This window comes from Lipotes vexillifer, unplaced genomic scaffold, assembly GCF_000442215.2.
Source record: "Lipotes vexillifer unplaced genomic scaffold, Lipotes_vexillifer_v1.1 scaffold182, whole genome shotgun sequence".
NCBI lineage: Eukaryota > Metazoa > Chordata > Mammalia > Artiodactyla > Lipotidae > Lipotes > Lipotes vexillifer.
In genome coordinates, this window is record NW_006798798.1 from 5,146,926 (window position 1) to 5,164,741 (window position 17,816).

Genomic DNA, 17,816 nt, shown 5'->3' on the forward strand with positions numbered 1-17,816 from the left:
CAGCTTTCATATTATAAAGTGTCCTTTTCACAATCTCTTTAGTGCCACACTTTTTTGTATTTTTGTGCTTTTTGGGTGATTTTGCTGTTGAAAATGGCCCCCAAGCACAGTGTTGAAGTGCTGTCTAGTGTCTGTAGTGCAAGAAGGCTATGATAGAGAAAATACATGTGTTAGATAAGCTTCATTCAGTCATGACTTATGCAGCTATTGGCTGTGAGTTCAATGTTAATGAATCAACAATAAGGCACATCCAAAACTAGGAAGAGGAAATTCACCAGTCTCTACATGTGGCCACTCCAGAAATGTTAAAAGTGTCAGGGGAAACTCTGAAACTGACTGCCCTGGCCAGGCAAGATAGTAGCCACTTTTATGAGTTACAACAGGAGGTCCTGGTAAGGAATGCGGAACAAGCTACCACCAACTGGAAGAATTCGGGAAAGGTCAAAAGGAGAAAGGAGACATCAGTCCATATGTCCATCCAACCTCCCAGAATCCTTCTCACTGGAATCCATCTTGGCTGAGCAATGCGTGTGCCAACAGGAAGGACCCTGAATCAGAATGACTGGCCAGAGACAACCCAGAAACTAACCCCATTTCCATAAAACCCGAGATTGCAAGCCACATGGCAGAGCAGTTCTCCTGGTTTCCCTTACCCTGTTGCTCTCCACATGGGGAACCCCTTCCCAATAAAGTCTCTTGCTTTGTCAGCATGTGTGTCTCTTCAGACAATGCATTTCCGAGTGTTAGACAAGAGCCCACTCTCGGGCCCTGGAAGGGATCCCCCTTCCTGCAACAAAAGTAACATCTATAGTAGAGTAATGAATCTAAGAAAAAGATGGAAAAGTGGCAAAAGCTGTGGATTCATGAGATGAAGACCGACTAAAAAAAAACAAAACAAAACTGTACAAGACAGCATTGAAAATACCCACTCCAACCTAAACGATCTTTTCATACCCCTAAATACTACATGTTATCCAACCTCTCAATCAGGACATAATAAAAGCACAACATGAGGGAGCTTTTTAGCAAAGTTCTCAACACCAACAAAGAAACCACCATGGGACTTCCCTGGAAGTCCAGTGTTTCCACTGCAGGGGGTGTGGGCTCAATCCCTGGTCAGGGAACTAAGATCCCACGTGGTGCATGGTGTGGCCTAAATAAATAAATAAAAGAAACCACCATGATGAACTACTGGATGTCCATCACTATATGCACTGTTATTGTGTTGGCACAGCCTGGGATAATAACAAGCAGACTACTATCATTAACTGTTAGGAAAATGCTTGGCTAGACTGCCTGAAAATTTTCAAAGGCTTTGAAGGTGTTACAGAAAATATAAAGGACAGTGTCAAACACATAATGCATATCACATGGCATATAAGTAAAAAAGGCTTCAATGACATGACGGAAGACATGGAAGAAATTCTGGCAGAGAAGGAAGTGGAACCCACCAACAAAGACCTGGAAGAAATGGCAAAACAAGGCAACAACCTCTCCTTTGGTTTTCCTGGGTTAAGCCAAGGTCAGGAGATAAATCCACTCAGTGCACTGCCCCATCACACATCCTACAGTTCTATCAAAATCAGAGTTTTAGTTAATATTTTTAATTTTGGTTAATTTTTAATTGTTTCTGGGACTTTCTTTGCATGACTGTACTGTAGAGCAGTGTACTGTAGAGTGTTTACATGTTTATTTTATATGAGTACTGCATATGTGTATTGTTTGTGTGTATGACTGAGTGAAAGTTAAAGCAGTACAGTAACAATATACAAAAATGATATAATTAAAGTATTTTTTATTATAATGAAATATTGGATGTAACATAAAAAACATTTATTAAACAAGGTGTCTTTAAAAACAGAAAACAATTCCATAAAAGATTATGTATTGGGACTTCCCTGGTGGCGCAGTGGTTAAGAATCCGCTGCCAATGCAGGGGACATGGGTTCAATCCCTGCTCCGGGAAGATCCCACATGCCGCAGAGCAACTAAGCCTGTGTGCCACAATTACTTAGGCCGCATGCCACAACTACTGAAGCCTCCATGCCTAGAGCCCGTGCTCCGCAACAACAGAAGCCACCGCAATGAGAAGCCCATGCACTACAACGAAGAGTAGCCCCCGCTTGCCACAACTAGAGACAGCCCATACACAGCAACAAAGACCCAATGCAGCCAAAAAAAAAAATAATTAAAAAAAAAAATAAAAAGATTACATACTGATTGGTTGATGAAAATGTGAACAGAGGCTCACAGGAACTTAAATCTGTATTGCCACTAGGAGCAATGGTTCAGTATTCACTAGTTCAGTGTTTGTGGTGAATTTATAGAATATAACTACCATGAATTAGAAGAATTGACTGCATATGTAGGTGTGTATGTATATGTATTTCATGACTCAGGCCTTATATTCAAGGGTAGACATGACAGTGTTTTGTAACAAAGAACTTTTTTTTTTTTCTTTTTTGCAGTATGCGGGCCTCTCACTGTTGTGGCCTCTCCCACCGCGGAGCACAGGCTCCGGACGCGCAGGCCCAGTAGCCATGGCTCACGGGCCCAGTCGCTCCGAGGCACGTGGGATCTTCCCGGACCGGGGCACGAACCCGTGTCCCCTGCATCGGCAGGCGGACTCTCAACCACTGCGCCACCAGGGAAGCCCTGTAACAAAGAACTTTTAATAAATGTTAGCAGAGCTGCCCCAATGGTCCAATTCTCCTGACTATGGATATATAAGAAAACACATAAAGGTGATGAGGCCTTTTGATCTCTCCCTCTTCATCCCCTCTGCATGTGCACACACACAATTGACAAATTGTCATAGCTTGGCAGGGAGATCAGAAAGCAGCCACACATGCATTTCTTTCCTTTCTCCTACATCTCTTTGTTCTTTTAAAATACTCTTGAGATGGATCTACAGTATAAACATAGGAAGAACTGTTGCTGACATTTTCCTCAGATGCATGACAACCAGAGTCTCTCTCGTGGATGATTCTCAGGTGTAGTGTAGAGCTGCAGGCTGGGTCAATTTCTAGTATGACCCTTTAGATGACCTGCCACAAAAAGCTTTCACAGAGATGACAATTATGATGTTTCTCTTCAGATACTGAGTAAGATATTTCTCTGGCCAAAAGACTTCCCTGAATAGTTATACTCAAAAGGAAAGGTATTTCACCAGTATGAGTTCACTAAAATTGACCGAAGTGAACACATTTGCAAAAGGCCTTGTTACATCTTTTAAACTCTGGTGTGAATCTTTCGATGGTGAATGAAGGATGAACTATGGCTGAAGGCCTTCCCACATTCACCACATTCAAAGGGTTTCTCTCCAGTGTGAGTTCTCATGTGTTGAGTTAAGGCAAAGTTATCACAAAAGGCCTTTTCACATTCTTTGCACTCATAGGGTTTTTCTCCAGTGTGGATCCTATTATGCCGAACAAAATTTGCAGGTTGGGTAAAGGCCTTTCCACATTCTCTGCATACATAAGGCTTTTCTCCAGTGTGAATCCTCATGTGACGAGTAAAGGAAGAGCTATAGTAAAATGCTTTTGCACACTCTTTACATTCCAAGGGTTTTTCTCCACTATGGGTCCTATTATGTCGGATAAAAACAGAATGGTGTGTAAAGGCCTTTCCACATTCACTGCACTCGTAGGGCCTCTCACCAGTGTGAATCCTCATGTGTTGAATTAAGGAAGAGCTGTCACAAAAGGCTTTCCCACATTCTTTGCACTCAAAGGGCTTCTCTCCAGTATGGGTCCTCTTATGCCGAATGAAAGTGGAGCGGTGAGTAAAGGCCCTTCCACATTCGCTGCACTCATAGGGTTTCTCTCCAGTGTGAATCCTCATGTGTTGAGTGAAGGATGAGTTCAGGCAGAAAGCTTTTCCACATTCTTTGCACAAAAAGGGTTTTTCACCTGTGTGGGTCATATTATGCTGGATAAAAGTGGAGCGGTGAGTAAAGGCCTTTCCACATTCACTGCACTTGTAAAGTTTCTTTCCAGTGTGAATCCTCATGTGTTGAGCAAAGGAAGAGCTGTAGTAAAAAGCTTTCCCACATTCTTTGCACAAAAAGGGCTTTTCTCTAGTGTGAGTCATATTATGCTGGATGAAAGAGGAGCGGTGGGTGAAAGCTTTACCACATTCTTTGCACTCATAGGGCTTGTCTCCAGTGTGAATACGCTGGTGCTCTGTGAGGTGAGACCTACGTTTGAAGGCCTTCCCACATTCAATACACTTGTATGGCTTTTCCCCAGTATGAAACCTCATATGTCGAATGAAGTCTGCCATATAACGACAAGCTTTCCCACATTCACTGCATTCATAACGCTTCACTCCAGCGTGAATCTGTTGATGCCGAACAAGGGCCCAATTCTTGCTAAAACCTTTTCCACATTCCTTGCATCTGTAGAGATTATTCCTTGCATCAATAACAGGGTCTCCTCCCGGTTCTTGGGAATCACATTCATGCAGAGCATCTCGTGTAGTGACTCGCTCCTGTAAAACCCTTAAATAAAGACTATCATCTGTCTCAAAGTCATCATGTTTATGGCTCAACTTCCTAGGGCATGTCTCCTTGTGGATGTCTGTTCCTGGCCTCAAGTTCCCTTCCTGCATTTCTGACAGTTTTTCCTGATCCCTTGCTTGCTCCAGCCTGGAATGCCTTGAGGCTCCATGTGTCATTCGTTCCTCAAAAGGGGCTCCCTCAGTGAGGACCAGGTGAGAAGCAGTAAGCTCTGTGATCTCAGGTTTTGCTTTTTCACCTGAAGGAAATCCAATATAAGAAAGGTGCCTATTAGTGATGTCAACATAGAACAAAATAAATTACCACTTTAGTGGAAGAATGAAGGTGAAAATAAAGCTTCTACTGTCTATGGCATTTTTACATCTTTTAAACCCAGGTTTAAAATTTCTTTCTTTACTGATCCTTGGACTCTTGACATCTTTAAAAGGTAACCCAGGAGGAAAATCTGGTGCAGAATAGAAAATCTGGAGTGGAGACTCCTCTTCACTCTCCAGAATGGGGGAGGGTGGACAGAGTAATGATAATGACTGTGATCCAACATCTCATAGTGCTATGACAGCACAGGGAAGGTGGACCTAACTTGGCCCAGATGGAAGACAGAAAGAGGTCAGTGGAGGCTACCTGGACAAGGTGCTACATGAGCTTATTTCTAAAGATGAGTAGGAATTCCCTGACAGAGGAATTAGGAGAAAAATTGTAGCAGATGACTGAAAGTACAAAGGTTCGGGGTTTTGAGAGAATGTTGAATGCCAGGCAAAGAGAAGAGGATGACAGGATGGTGGAGAGGGGGGCAGGGGAAGAGGAGAAACAAAATCTTAGGATTCTGGAGTGTGTGAAAGTTGGAGCAGGGGCAGTGATAAGCAACTGGGTGCAAATATTGAGTCTATTATATCTAGTAAAGACTAGGTGAACAAACTCAAAATAGATAACATTTAGATGAAGTAAACCAGAAAACATATCACATTAATGAAGATTTACATGAAAAGAGATTAATAATATAAAGTTGCCAATTTCCCTCAAATTCATCTATAAATTTAATACAACTTCAGATAAATCCCAGTAGGGTTTTTCATGGTTATTGGAAAGCTGATTGTGGAATTTATATAAAATAACAGAGAGACCAGGATATCTCTGAAGAAGAACAAAGCAAGGGGACTTGCCCTTTGAGGAATTAGGATTATGATGAAATCATATACACCAAGGCAGTGTGATGTAGCATAGATATAAGATAAGCTGTCAAACTGTCAAAGGAAAAAACAGAATTGGGAGCTCAGAAATATATATATGGAACTTTGATATATGACAAAAGCAGCACAGATGCCAGTGGAAAAAGGAAGGAATACAGGAAGTCCCCTACATACGAACCTTCAAGTTGTGAACTTTCAAAGATGCGAACATGGAGCTTACTAATGAAGACTGGATGGAATTGGAGGCTCAGAGAAAGAATGAAGAGAGAAAACAGGAAGAAGAAGTAACTGAAGAACCAAAGATTCATGACGCAGGAAATGGCAAGGGAATTTTCTTTATTTGAGGAGGCACTGTTAGTTTTTGAGGCACAGGACCCAAACGTAAACAGTACACAAAGGTTGCAGCAGCCATTCAGAATGCAATCCAGTGCTACCGTGTCATCTATGACAAGAAAAAAATAGCTACTATCCAGACATCATTGGAACATTTTTTTCAAGAGGGTAGACAGAACTGAATCCAGCACGGAACCAGAACCTGTGCCATCAACGTCAGGTGTGAGTGAAATTGCAGCTTGCCCTTCTCCTATTGCTGATGATCCTTCAGCTCTACCATCTCCCACCTCCTCCAGTCAGTAACTCTTCTTGCCAGTTCACTCTATGCCAGCTCCTGTATACCAGCTGTTGTACTATACTACTGCACTTTTCAAGGTACTGTACTGTAAGATTTAAAATGTTTTCTTTATTTTTTGTTTGTGTTTGTTTTTTATGTATTATTTGTGTGAGAAGTCTTGTAAACCTATTACAGTACAGTGCTATATAGCTAATTGTGTTAGTTGGGTACCTAGGCGGACTTACAAACAAATTGGACTTATGAACGTGCTCTTGGAACAGAACTTGGTCATATGTAGGGGGCTTGACTGTATTCAATAAATGGATGTAGAAAAATTATTTGCCACAATGGAAGAAAATGAAATTGTATTTCTACCTTGTACAAAACAAAAAATTAATTCCAGACTGATTAAGACTTAACTGTTAGAAACTAAAGATTAACAACTTTTAACAAATAGTGAAAATGACTATCTTTTAGATCTTGGGGAAAAGGAAGATTTCATAAACATACAGAAGCATTCTTTATAAAAGGCTAATCAATCTGACTAAACTAAATATAATTTTTAAAAAGGTAAACAAAGAAAGATGGCTATATTAACATCAGGATTATATTAACATCAGATAACAGACTACAGAGCAAAGAAAATGGGACAAAGAGGGACATTATATAATGATAAAAAGATTAATCCACCAGGAAGACATAACAATCCTAAATCTGTATGTACCAAATATAAGAGCCTCAAAATATACAAACCAAAAACTGAGTTGAAAGGAGAAATAGACAAAACTACAATTACAGCTGGGGACTTCAACACTCCACACCCAAAATGAAAACAGCATATTATGAACTGATATTTCACAGATGTATAATGGCCAATCAACACATGAAGAGATAACTCAAATTTCTTAGATATGAGGGAAGGGCAAATTAAGACTACAGTGAGAGACCATTTTATATTCACCTGATTGAAAAAAACTTATCAAGTGTTAGAGAGGGTATGGATCCATGGAATTGTTCATACAAGGCAGGTGAAGTGTAAGTGGGTATAAATAACCATTTCAGAAAACAACAGGGCATCATCTAGTAAAGTTCTCCTTTTGCTTAATTTATAATCCCCAAATTCTAGTCCTAGGAATATTACTAAGAGAAATTCCTACACATGTTTGTGAGAACACGCACATGTGAATTTTCATGGCTGTATTGTCTGTGGGTACAAAAAATTAGAAACAAGAAAATTCCCATGAAAATGGATGAATACATTGTGTTATACTCATATAAATGACTACAGAAGAAAAAAATGAATAAACTATAGCTTCATGCATCATGAATCTTAGTAATGTACTGTTAAATGGAAAGTACAAATCCTATACAACAACATAAATGGATACTTTTTATAGTATTCAAATAAAAAAGCAAAACATACACACACAAGTACGATGAACAATCTTTATTTTTTTGAGAATGTCAGTTGTTTTTGTTTTTGTTTTTGTTTTGCGGTACGCGGGCCTCTCACTGTTGTGGCCTCTCCCATTGCGGAGCACAGGCTCTGGACATGCAGACTTAGTGGCCATGGCTCACGGGCCCAGCCGCTCCATGGCATGTGGGATCTTCCCGGACGGGGGCACGAACCTGTGTCCCCTGCATCGGCAGGCGAACTCTCAACCACTGCGCCACCAGGGAAGCCCGAGAATGTCAGTTTTTAATGGCATTATAAAAATGATATGTACAATACATACCTAAAATTTAAATTGTGGTAAAATATACATAACATAAAATTTACCATTTTGAGATGAAACCATCTCAAAAAGTAATGGATAGAATAATTAGATGAAGTGGACAAATTCCTTAAAAGACTCAAATTACCAAAACTGATACAAGAAAAAACAATATCTGAATAGCCCTGTATTTACTCAAAAAACAAATTTTGGTATGAACTGAATGTTTGTGTTCCACCAAAATTCATGTGTTGAAGCCCTAACCTCCAATGTGTATTTGGAGATAGGGACTTTACAGAAGTAATTAAGGTTAAATGAGGTCATAAGGGTAGGGACCTGAGAGGATTAGTATCCTTATAAGAAGATACACCAAGGGACTTCCCCGGTGGTCCAGCGGTTAAGACTCCTCACTCCCAATGCAGGGGGCCCGGGTTCGATCCCTAGTCAGGGAACTAGATCTTGCATGCTGCAACGAAAGATCCCTCATGTCGTAACTAAAGATCCCTCATGCTGTAACTAAAGATCCCGCACACCACAACTAAAGATTCTGCATGCCACAACTAAAAGATTCCCACATGCCGGAACTAAAGATCACGCATGCTGCAACGAAGATCCTGCACGCAGCAATGAAGATCCCACGTGCCGCAACTAAGACCCAACGCAGCCAAATAAATAAATAAATAAATATTAAAAAAAAAAAAAAAAAGAAGAGACACCAGAGAACTCTCCTTCTCTTCCCCACCACCCCCAGCACCACACACCACACCTAGGAAAGGCTGTGGTCTCTTTGTCTTCATATAAGAACACTAATCCCATCATGGGTGCTCCATCCTCATGACCTCATCTAAACCCAGTCACCTCCCAAAGGTCCCACATCTTAATTTCATCACATTGGGGGTGTTAGGGATTCAACATACAAATTTTGGGAGGACACAGACATTCAGTTCATAACAAGGTTACATGAGAAAATGTAAATCAATCATCACAGTACATGGCAGGTGTTCTGTAAATTTTAGACCACTGTCTCCTATCATTATCACAGTTGTTGCATTTGTCCATCAGAATGTCAATAATAACCTGTAAGAACATTTTTAGTACTGTGGTGCTGAGAAATACCCCTACTCAAAGAGTAAAGGGGCAGATACCACCTGCTCACTAGTATCTGAAGCAATGAGGACTCTTACACATGTCTGGTGGGAATGTGAAATGGTGCAGTCACTTTGAAACTGACTGATGGCTTCTTTTAAAGCTAATCATGTAACTACACCATGATCCAGCCAGTCCACTCGTATGTATACTCCCAACAGAAATGCATGCTTATAGCCAACAAAAAATATGATCAAGAATATTCATAGCAGCATTCTTCATAATATTCCAAAAATGGAGAACAGCCAAATGTCCATCAACAGGAAAACAGGTATATATAATCTATTAATTCATTGAGATATTGCACAGCGAGAAACTAACTCCAAATATATGCAACCACATGGGTGAATTCCAGAGTCATAATGATTATCAAAAGAAGACAGAGATAGCAATATTTTGTAGTGTGGAGTTCCATTTATAAACCTTCAAAACTAATCTATGGTGACAGAGTCTAAACACTGGTTACTTTTGTAGAAGGGGATATTAATAAGAAGGGAAGTACAAAAAGCCTGAGAGGTGATGGAAATACTATATTTCTTATCCTGTGTGGTGGATACTTTGGCTTATATATATGTAAAATTTCATAATGATGAACTTTAAGATTTGTACATTCACTATGTGTAAATTACCCCTCAGTACAAAAATTACAGAAAATAGTAAAGGGGAGGTCTGTGTAGATGTCTCTTCTGAGAATGAGAAAAGTCCTTGAAGAAGCTTGGTAGTTCAGCTGAAATAGAGTCAACAACTTTTGGAGGGCACTGGAGATCCAAGAGCATTTTTTTTTTTTTTAATGTTTCCCTCAAGTGTCAGAAACTTGACCACGTTTTTTATGTTGAGTAGAGAGAAGATGGAGATATACAAGAGGTAGGAAATAAATGAAGATGCACATTCCCTGATGCGGACAGACTCATGTATGGTTCCCCATAATCCCTGCCTCATGGTGTTCACACAGTTTTGATACCCTCTGCCTGAATCCTAGCAGGACCTTGATTTACTTCTAAAGAATAGAATATAACAAAGGTGACAGAATGTAAGATGTAAGAGATAAAGTATATGTGTAAGATCTCTCTTGCTGGAGTCTCTCACACCATTACTTGATTTGAAGAAGTAAGCTGAAAATATTTGCAAATGAATTAGAAAATATTTGCAAATGAATCAACTGACAAAGGATTAATCTCCAAAATTTACAGGCAGCTCATGCAGCTCAATAACAAAAAAATAAACAACCCAATCCAAAAATGGGCAGAAGACCTAAATAGACATTTCTCCAAAGAAGATATACAGACTGCCAACAAACACATGAAAGAATGCTCAACATCATTAATCATTAGAGAAATGCAAATCAAAACTACAATGAGATATCATCTCACACCAGTCAGAATGGCCATCATCAAAAAATCTAGAAACAATAAATGCTGGAGAGGGTGTGGAGAAAAGGGAACACTCTTGCACTGCTGGTGGGAATGTGAATTGGTTCAGCCACTATGGAGAACAGTATGGAGGTTCCTTAAAAAACTACAAATAGAACTACCATATGACCCAGCAATCCCACTACTAGGTATATACCCTGAGGAAACCAGAATTCAAAAAGAGTCATGTACCAAAATGTTCATTGCAGCTCTATTTACAATAGCCCAGAGATGGAAACAACCTAAGTGCCCATCGTCGGATGAATGGATAAAGAAGATGTGGCACATATATACAATGGAATATTACTCAGCCATAAAAAGAAACGAAATTGAGCTATTTGTAATGAGGTGGATAGACCTAGAGTCTGTCATACAGAGTGAAGTAAGTCAGAAAGAGAAGGACAAATACCGTATGCTAACACATATATATGGAATTTAAGAAAAAAAAAATGTTATGAAGAACCTAGGGGTAAAACAGGAATAAAGACACAGACCTACTGGAGAACAGATTTGAGGATATGGGGAGGGGGAGGGGTGAGGTGTGATAGGGCGAGAGGGGGACATGGACATATATAGATTAACAAACGTAAGGTATATAGCCGGTGGGAAGCAGCCGCATGGCACAGGGATACCAGCTCGGTTCTCTGTGGCTGCCTGGAGGGGTGGGATAGGGAGGGTGGGAGGGAGGGAGACAAAGAGGGAAGAGATATGGGAACATATATATATGTATAACTGACTCACTCTGTTATAAAGCAGAAACTAACACACTTGAAAAGCAATTATACCCCAATAAAGATGTTAAAAAAAAAAAAAAAAAAAAGAAGCTGACATGTTGCAAGCAGCCTACGACTGCAGCTTTGCAGAGGACCCAGCTAAGCTGTGCCTGGATTTCTGATCCACAGATGAGAGATAATACATGAGTGATATTTTAATATTAAATAATGAGTGATTTTTAATATTGCTATATAGCAACAGATAACTAATACACCTGAGAAGGTAAGTGAAGGTATGACCTAGACGCTGCTTGGGGAATTAGCCATGGCTGGGGATGAGAACTCTTCTGAGAGGTGAGAAGGAACCCACAGGGATAAATCAGTAAGGGTTAGAAGGCAAGAAAAACAAGTGAATGGCCTTTATTTTCAAAATGAACTAGGTCATATGCTGAGATCTCAGTGGCTAGGGAGGTGGTGATATTTGGAATAAGGTGTGAGTAGACGGGGAAGTGGATGTAAGACATAAAGCTGATCAGAGGCACAGAGCAGATATGGGGGGGACCAGTTAGGAATCTGTTAGCATCATGCAGGCAAAAGATGATTATAGCCTGGACTAGGGTGATAGTGCTGGAACTGATAGAATTGGTGGAGACGATGGATTCAGGAGAAATGTATGATGAAATATGATCAAGATTCAGGGATGGCTGGATATTGGGAATGATGAAAATGGTGGTGTTGAGGGGTTGTTCAAGTTTGTTTTTGGCTTTCTCAACTTAGTGAATGGCAAGGCCATGAATTGAAATGGGAAGACGAGAGGAGTGGGCAAGATCATGAGGTCCTTTTTAGGCATGATGGGTGTGAAGTGCCTTTGAAACATTCAAGTGAAGATGGAGAACTGCGGGAAGGGGTGAAGGCTTGAGACAGACTCAGCAGGGCTGAGGAGGCGCTGGCCAGAGATACTCACTGGCTGGCTGAGCAGCCTGAAGGAACCCTAGTGGGGAGAGATCATGAATCTGTGTCAGTGCTATCCACACACTTGAAGTGGAGCTGACAAAGGCAAATGTCCCCTTGAGGTTTTACAAGACAGAAGGGTAGGAAGATGACAAGGCTAGGGACTGCTTCTGAACATCTCATTTACAAATGGAAGGATGGATGCATGCAGGGATGTATAGATAAATAAATGATTGGATGCAGATAGAAAAGAGTGGGAATGCAAAGTATAGTTGGAGGTAGTAATCTGCAGAAAAAGAAAGGACTGTCTTTTCTGAATCTGGAAGGAAGTTTGAGATATCATTGTTCTCTATTCATTATGAGTAATAATATATGAATATTACTAGTAGGTAAATTTATTAAGCCACTAACTTTGGGTCAGGCAATGTCCTAATAAGCAGTTTCAAGTTATCTAATTACACTCCCAAACAATACAGTGATGCAGAAACTATTATTACTCTATCTTTTTCTAATATAGGCTAAGTTTAGCAAACTGAGTATATGTTCATCATATCCCTGGTATTTTGTCCTTGGGCACAAAGCTAAACCACATTTCTATGACAAAACACGTAGCCTAGTGCCCAGTTCTTGTCAATGGAATGTGAATGGAAGTGACTATGTATGCAAGTGGATATGACTACTCCTCTTCTCTCCTGTTCCTCTTGGCCAGCTGGATGATGCCAGGGCCACCTTACAGCCACATACTGACAACAGAATACACCTGGGTCCCTGAATAGATATGTGGTACAGAGCTCCCCTGCTGACCCACATTATACCATGGCACAAATGAGAAACAGTCTTAACCAGTTGACCGACCAAGATTTTGGAGTTATCTCTTATAGCAGGTAGCACCAACTCAGCCTTGAGTTGATATCAAAGGCACAGGGAGATCATGCAACTTCCCCAGGGTCATGAGGCTAGTAAGTGGCCAAGTTTACAGCCCATCTCTTACCCAGTATACCACATTTCAACCCTAGTAAAGGCAAAGAGTGTGATGGGATTGGGAAGACAGAGGAAACACAGTTCAAAGTGCTCCATGACCACCTAAGACCCCAGGAAGGCTGCAAAAAGAAACTGCCCATGGAATTTCAGACACAGTCATTCCCTGGTAGTCTGCCAGCTGCCATGCCACCCACCTGTACAGGTGCTTCTGGAGAGGCCTCTCTTCACTGTCCTTAGTTCTTGCCCATGCTCCAGTAGGTGAATCAGCTCTGGTTTGGGAACAGGATGCCCTGTGCATGGAGAAATAAATGGGGCATGGGTATACAGGTAAAGACAAAAGGAAAACTCTCAAGTATACTGGAGTGTACACCTTTAACACACCACCATGAAACCCCAGAAAGGGGATGACTCCTTCCAGAAGGTTTTCCCTAATTAAATCAATAAGATTCAACCTTCCCATGCATCAGAACTACTTAGACTTGCCTGGTTCTAAACACAGAACAAATTAAACCAAATATCTGGGCATAAAAACTGAGCTCTGGTTGTTTTCAAAGCTCCCCAGGTGATTCTGGTGCCCAAGGATGGCTAAAAACACTAGACTAACTCAACTGATAGTCAGTTATCTGAGGTAGGCCATGACCTAAAATTGCTACCCATTCTTAAGAAAAAGCCTTCAATCCAGGTTGGGAAGACAGGGCTGAACGTGGGGACCTGCTGCCTTACTTGCTGCTGCATCATCCTGTGGCCACTTCAAGGATGCTGGCCTGATGATCTGGACCAAGGAGAGAAAGCAGACAGAGACAACTGGGTTGGTAGATACCAACCCAGGAGCCAGCACCACCTCAGGGCTTCTCATTAGGTGAAATAATAAACTTTTTTCAGGGTGAAACCTGTATGAGGTGGTTTTCTGGTACATGCAGCCATGTATGTACCAAATATATTTTGCCAAATTCGAAGGCTAAGGGACAGGAGGACTCTGGAGAGAAGTCAATGACTTAGAAACCAGGACCACAGAAACTCTGATTAGAAAATCCTGTACTGCAAGCCAGAGTGCACCCAGCTGTCACTGAGCTAATGTTCACTAATGTCTGCCATACGCCTGGCACCAAGCTCAGTGATGGGGCCGTGGAAAAGGAGAACCAGATATTCCTTCGCCTCTGTTGGACCTGAGCTCCAAGTCCCTCAGGGACTTGGCTCGTGTTGGTCCCTCCACCTGGAATACTATTCCCCAGATGTCTCCTTTCAACAACTAATCACAGTTGTCATAAAATAACACTGGATTTACTTCACTGATGACTGACCTCCTGGGAGAGACTATGTGGTCACAAGGCTGGGACAGCCCTGTCAGAGGTAACCATTTCTGGATAAAGTGGACATTTAAGGTTTAGGTGGGAGAACACTTGGGATTTATTAATTTATTATATATAACAAATGCATGTGTGGCACTTGCTATGTTCCCAGTTCTATTCTAAGCACTTTAAAGATACTAGTTCACTGGGGCTAAGTGGAAGGTTACTATAAAAATATGATAAAACAAAAATAATCATGGTCCCAGCAAGCTCATGCTGCCGACTCAAGTCTGTGAGTCCTGCGACTGTTCTTTCTGCTGAAGGGGAAATCAGCCAACAGCCATGTGAACACTAAAGACTCAGCACTAAGCCCAGACTCTCTCAACAACAGTCAAGAGGCAGGAAAGAAGGGAAAAAGAAATAGCCTTCTCAGATGCCCATCAATGCTATTTAAAAATATGTCTGTGTACTCTCTAAAATTAACTCCCATAGCCTCAGAGAAGCAAGGCACAGGCCTTAGGACATAAGGGACGACTGTGCAGGTACCAGGGGTCAAAGAAGTCTTTTAGCTGAGATTGTGTTGCTTAGAAAGATACCAGTAGCACTGATGACAAATAGCTTCCTGTCTGTCTAATTCATCATGTTCTTGGAGAACGTCCCATTAACCACAGGTCCTGTTAACTGGGCAGTGAGGACATTTGACCCAATCAAGCTGAATTCCAGATCATGGGAATCTGGAATAAGAATGTCAGATTGAGGTCAGCTTATGTTGGACACTTGGGTAAAAGTGTTGAGAAGAACTGCGTTTGTTGTACAACAATCCTTGATGCAGACAAGGAAACCAAGCAAGAGGAGGTTAGATAAGAACATGCTGGGGCTGGAGGGAGAAGGGAAGGCAGATTCCTCAGGTCTTCTCAACCAGCCATGCTTAGAGAGACAGAGTGGAATGAAAGAGGCCACACAGGTGAGGCCTTACCCAGTGAGACCAGGAGGCCACAAGTCTCCAGCATCACCTCCTGGTATAAGGTCCTCTGGGCCAGGTCCAGATGTCTCCATTCCTCCCCAGTGAAGGTTACGGCCACATCTTCAAATGATACCAATGCCTGGAAAGTCAAACAGAAGTGGTGGGGTGCCTGTATGAGTCTACTGCTTGGTTAGTGGCAAAAGTCCAGAGAGACCCAAGGCCTGAATCACTGAGTATCTCCTGAGAACCAAGGTCTGTGCTGGGCTCAGGAGGGAGGCAGATGGTGCCTTTGACAGAATACAAAGGTGCAGGAGAGAAAAGCTGCCTATATGGGAATCCACTGGAGAGTGACACAAAACAGTGGTAATCTTGTGTGGACTGTGAGTCCATTACTGTAATTCAAGTAATGATAACACAGCAGCAGCTGAGCCTCACTGGTCTGCACTGTTTGCCTGCACCTAAGGGCTTTAGATGCTGTGTTAAAGCAACTAAAAGTCTCTAGGTCTGGAGCTAGACTTCCTGGGGCTTAAATCCAGCCTTTTGACGCTAATTTCTTTGAGCCTCAATTTCCACATTACCAACTTCACCATGTTGTTGTGGGAATTTAAGTGAAAATGTTCATAAAGCAAACACTGCAGTGCCCAGCACATGTCAGTGCTCAGTGTGTATTTGTGAATTTCATTAATCCTCCTGCAGTCCATGGGGTAAACACCATCACTGTCTCCATTTCACACTCAGCAAATGGGGACTCAAAGTCAAGCTGCCCAGAGTCATATGTCTAATGAGAAGGGGCAAGATTTGAAACCAGGTCCCTCTGGTTCAGCCATGGTGGGGGAGTTAGATTTAAGTATGATGGGAGCCCCAGATGGTAGAATCTTTCATTCATCAACTGCTTACTGAACACCTGGTACAGGCCCAGCACTCTTCTAAGCCTGGGGATAAAGCAAAGAACAGGACTCACACTCTTGTCAAGGAAAGATCCTTGACAAGAAACTAAATAAATGATCAAGATAAAGTCATATGGCCCTAAGGGCTCCGAAAAAAACCCCAAAAGTGAGTGAGATGACTACAAAGATTATGGGAGACTTTATGATACGGGAGACTTTAGATGGGGCAACTGGGGAAGACCTCTCTGAGTGGATGTGGAACAAGGCTGGAATGAAGTTAGGGAGCAAGTCAGGTGAGGAAAAATGGGTAAATAAGAGAAGTTCTGAAGGTGATCTGAGCTATGATGAGAGCAAACTAGGTGGCATGCTGAAGAATAACTTAAGGCCTGTCCATGTGTTTACATGCCCTGAGACACAACATTCCTATGCACTGTCATTAAGGAATACTGTAATGGATTCACTTTTCAAATATAAGTAATGTGCTAGGAAAATGGGTTCACTGCCATAAGTGGCAAGCCAACTTCACTTGTAGTATCCAGATGGCATCTGCAAAGATAAATTCAGTGACTGGCTTGTCTTCTGGCCTGTCCAGGGAACTTCTACTCCTATTAGAGGAGCAGCAATTCCAAAAACGCTGCTCCCACCACACCTCTGCTCTAGAGGCTCTCTCATCCCAGTCTCCCAGCTTTCAGCTGGGTTGAGGCCCGAGGCAGGGAGGCCTGAGGGTCAGACTCCACCTGGGTGTGAGACTAAGATAATAGCAGGACCAGGAGGGTCCCTCTCTGGAAACCACATCAAGAGTGGTCTGGGTCCCTCTCTGGGTCCTGCTGAGCACTGAAGGACACACATCACACACATATCCTCTCCAGTTCCCTCAACCGAAAGAGAAAAATAGTTGATAGCCCAATTTTAGACCCGAGAGAATGGAGGCCAAGGGAATGGAGGCCAATCGACAAGCTCAAGGTTAGAGCCAGAAATGGGTGCCTCTCCACACCTGAACCCCTGGCCCGGATTCAGAAGCCTGGGTTGGAAGTGATTAGCACTGTCGTTCCCACACCCCATTCTCATTGGACCTCCAGATCCGAGAGTATTAAGAGGGAAAGGCGAAAGGTCCCGGGATTCCCTATATCATAGCGAGTGGAACTGTGCTGACCAGCGACCCCAGCGCACATGGGCCTGCGGAACCCTCCACTCACCAGCTCCGGCGCCGCCATGGGGCCCACTGGGCAGAGCGGGACGACGAGAGGCGGCGACAAAAGCCTGTCCAGCGGGCTCAGCCGACTCCTCAGGCAAGCCCTGGGCGGGGGCACCTGGGACCTGAGTGTCCGCGGTGTGGGATGCGCACAAGGCCCCGGGAGCCGCCTCCGGGACCTGAGGAGACCGAAAGCTGAGGCCGAGCTCGGAGAGTGCTCGGCTGACAACCCGCTCGAGGGGGGGGGGGGGGG

At 42.4% G+C, this 17,816-nt stretch overlaps 1 protein-coding gene across 1 annotated transcript; it reads right to left on the reverse strand.

Annotated features, from left to right (window-relative positions):
* Nucleotides 1-3,231: 3,231 nt before the first annotated feature.
* On the reverse strand, nt 3,232-17,802 carry ZNF599 (zinc finger protein 599). Its single transcript, XM_007470965.1, has 4 exons — nt 17,568-17,802; nt 15,497-15,623; nt 13,426-13,521; nt 3,232-4,757 (listed from the first exon to the last, which is right to left on the reverse strand). Exons 1-4 carry the CDS (start codon nt 17,583-17,585, stop codon nt 3,232-3,234), a joined length of 1,767 nt encoding a protein of 588 aa, XP_007471027.1. The 5' UTR covers nt 17,586-17,802.
* Between the last annotated feature and the right edge of the window lie 14 nt (nt 17,803-17,816).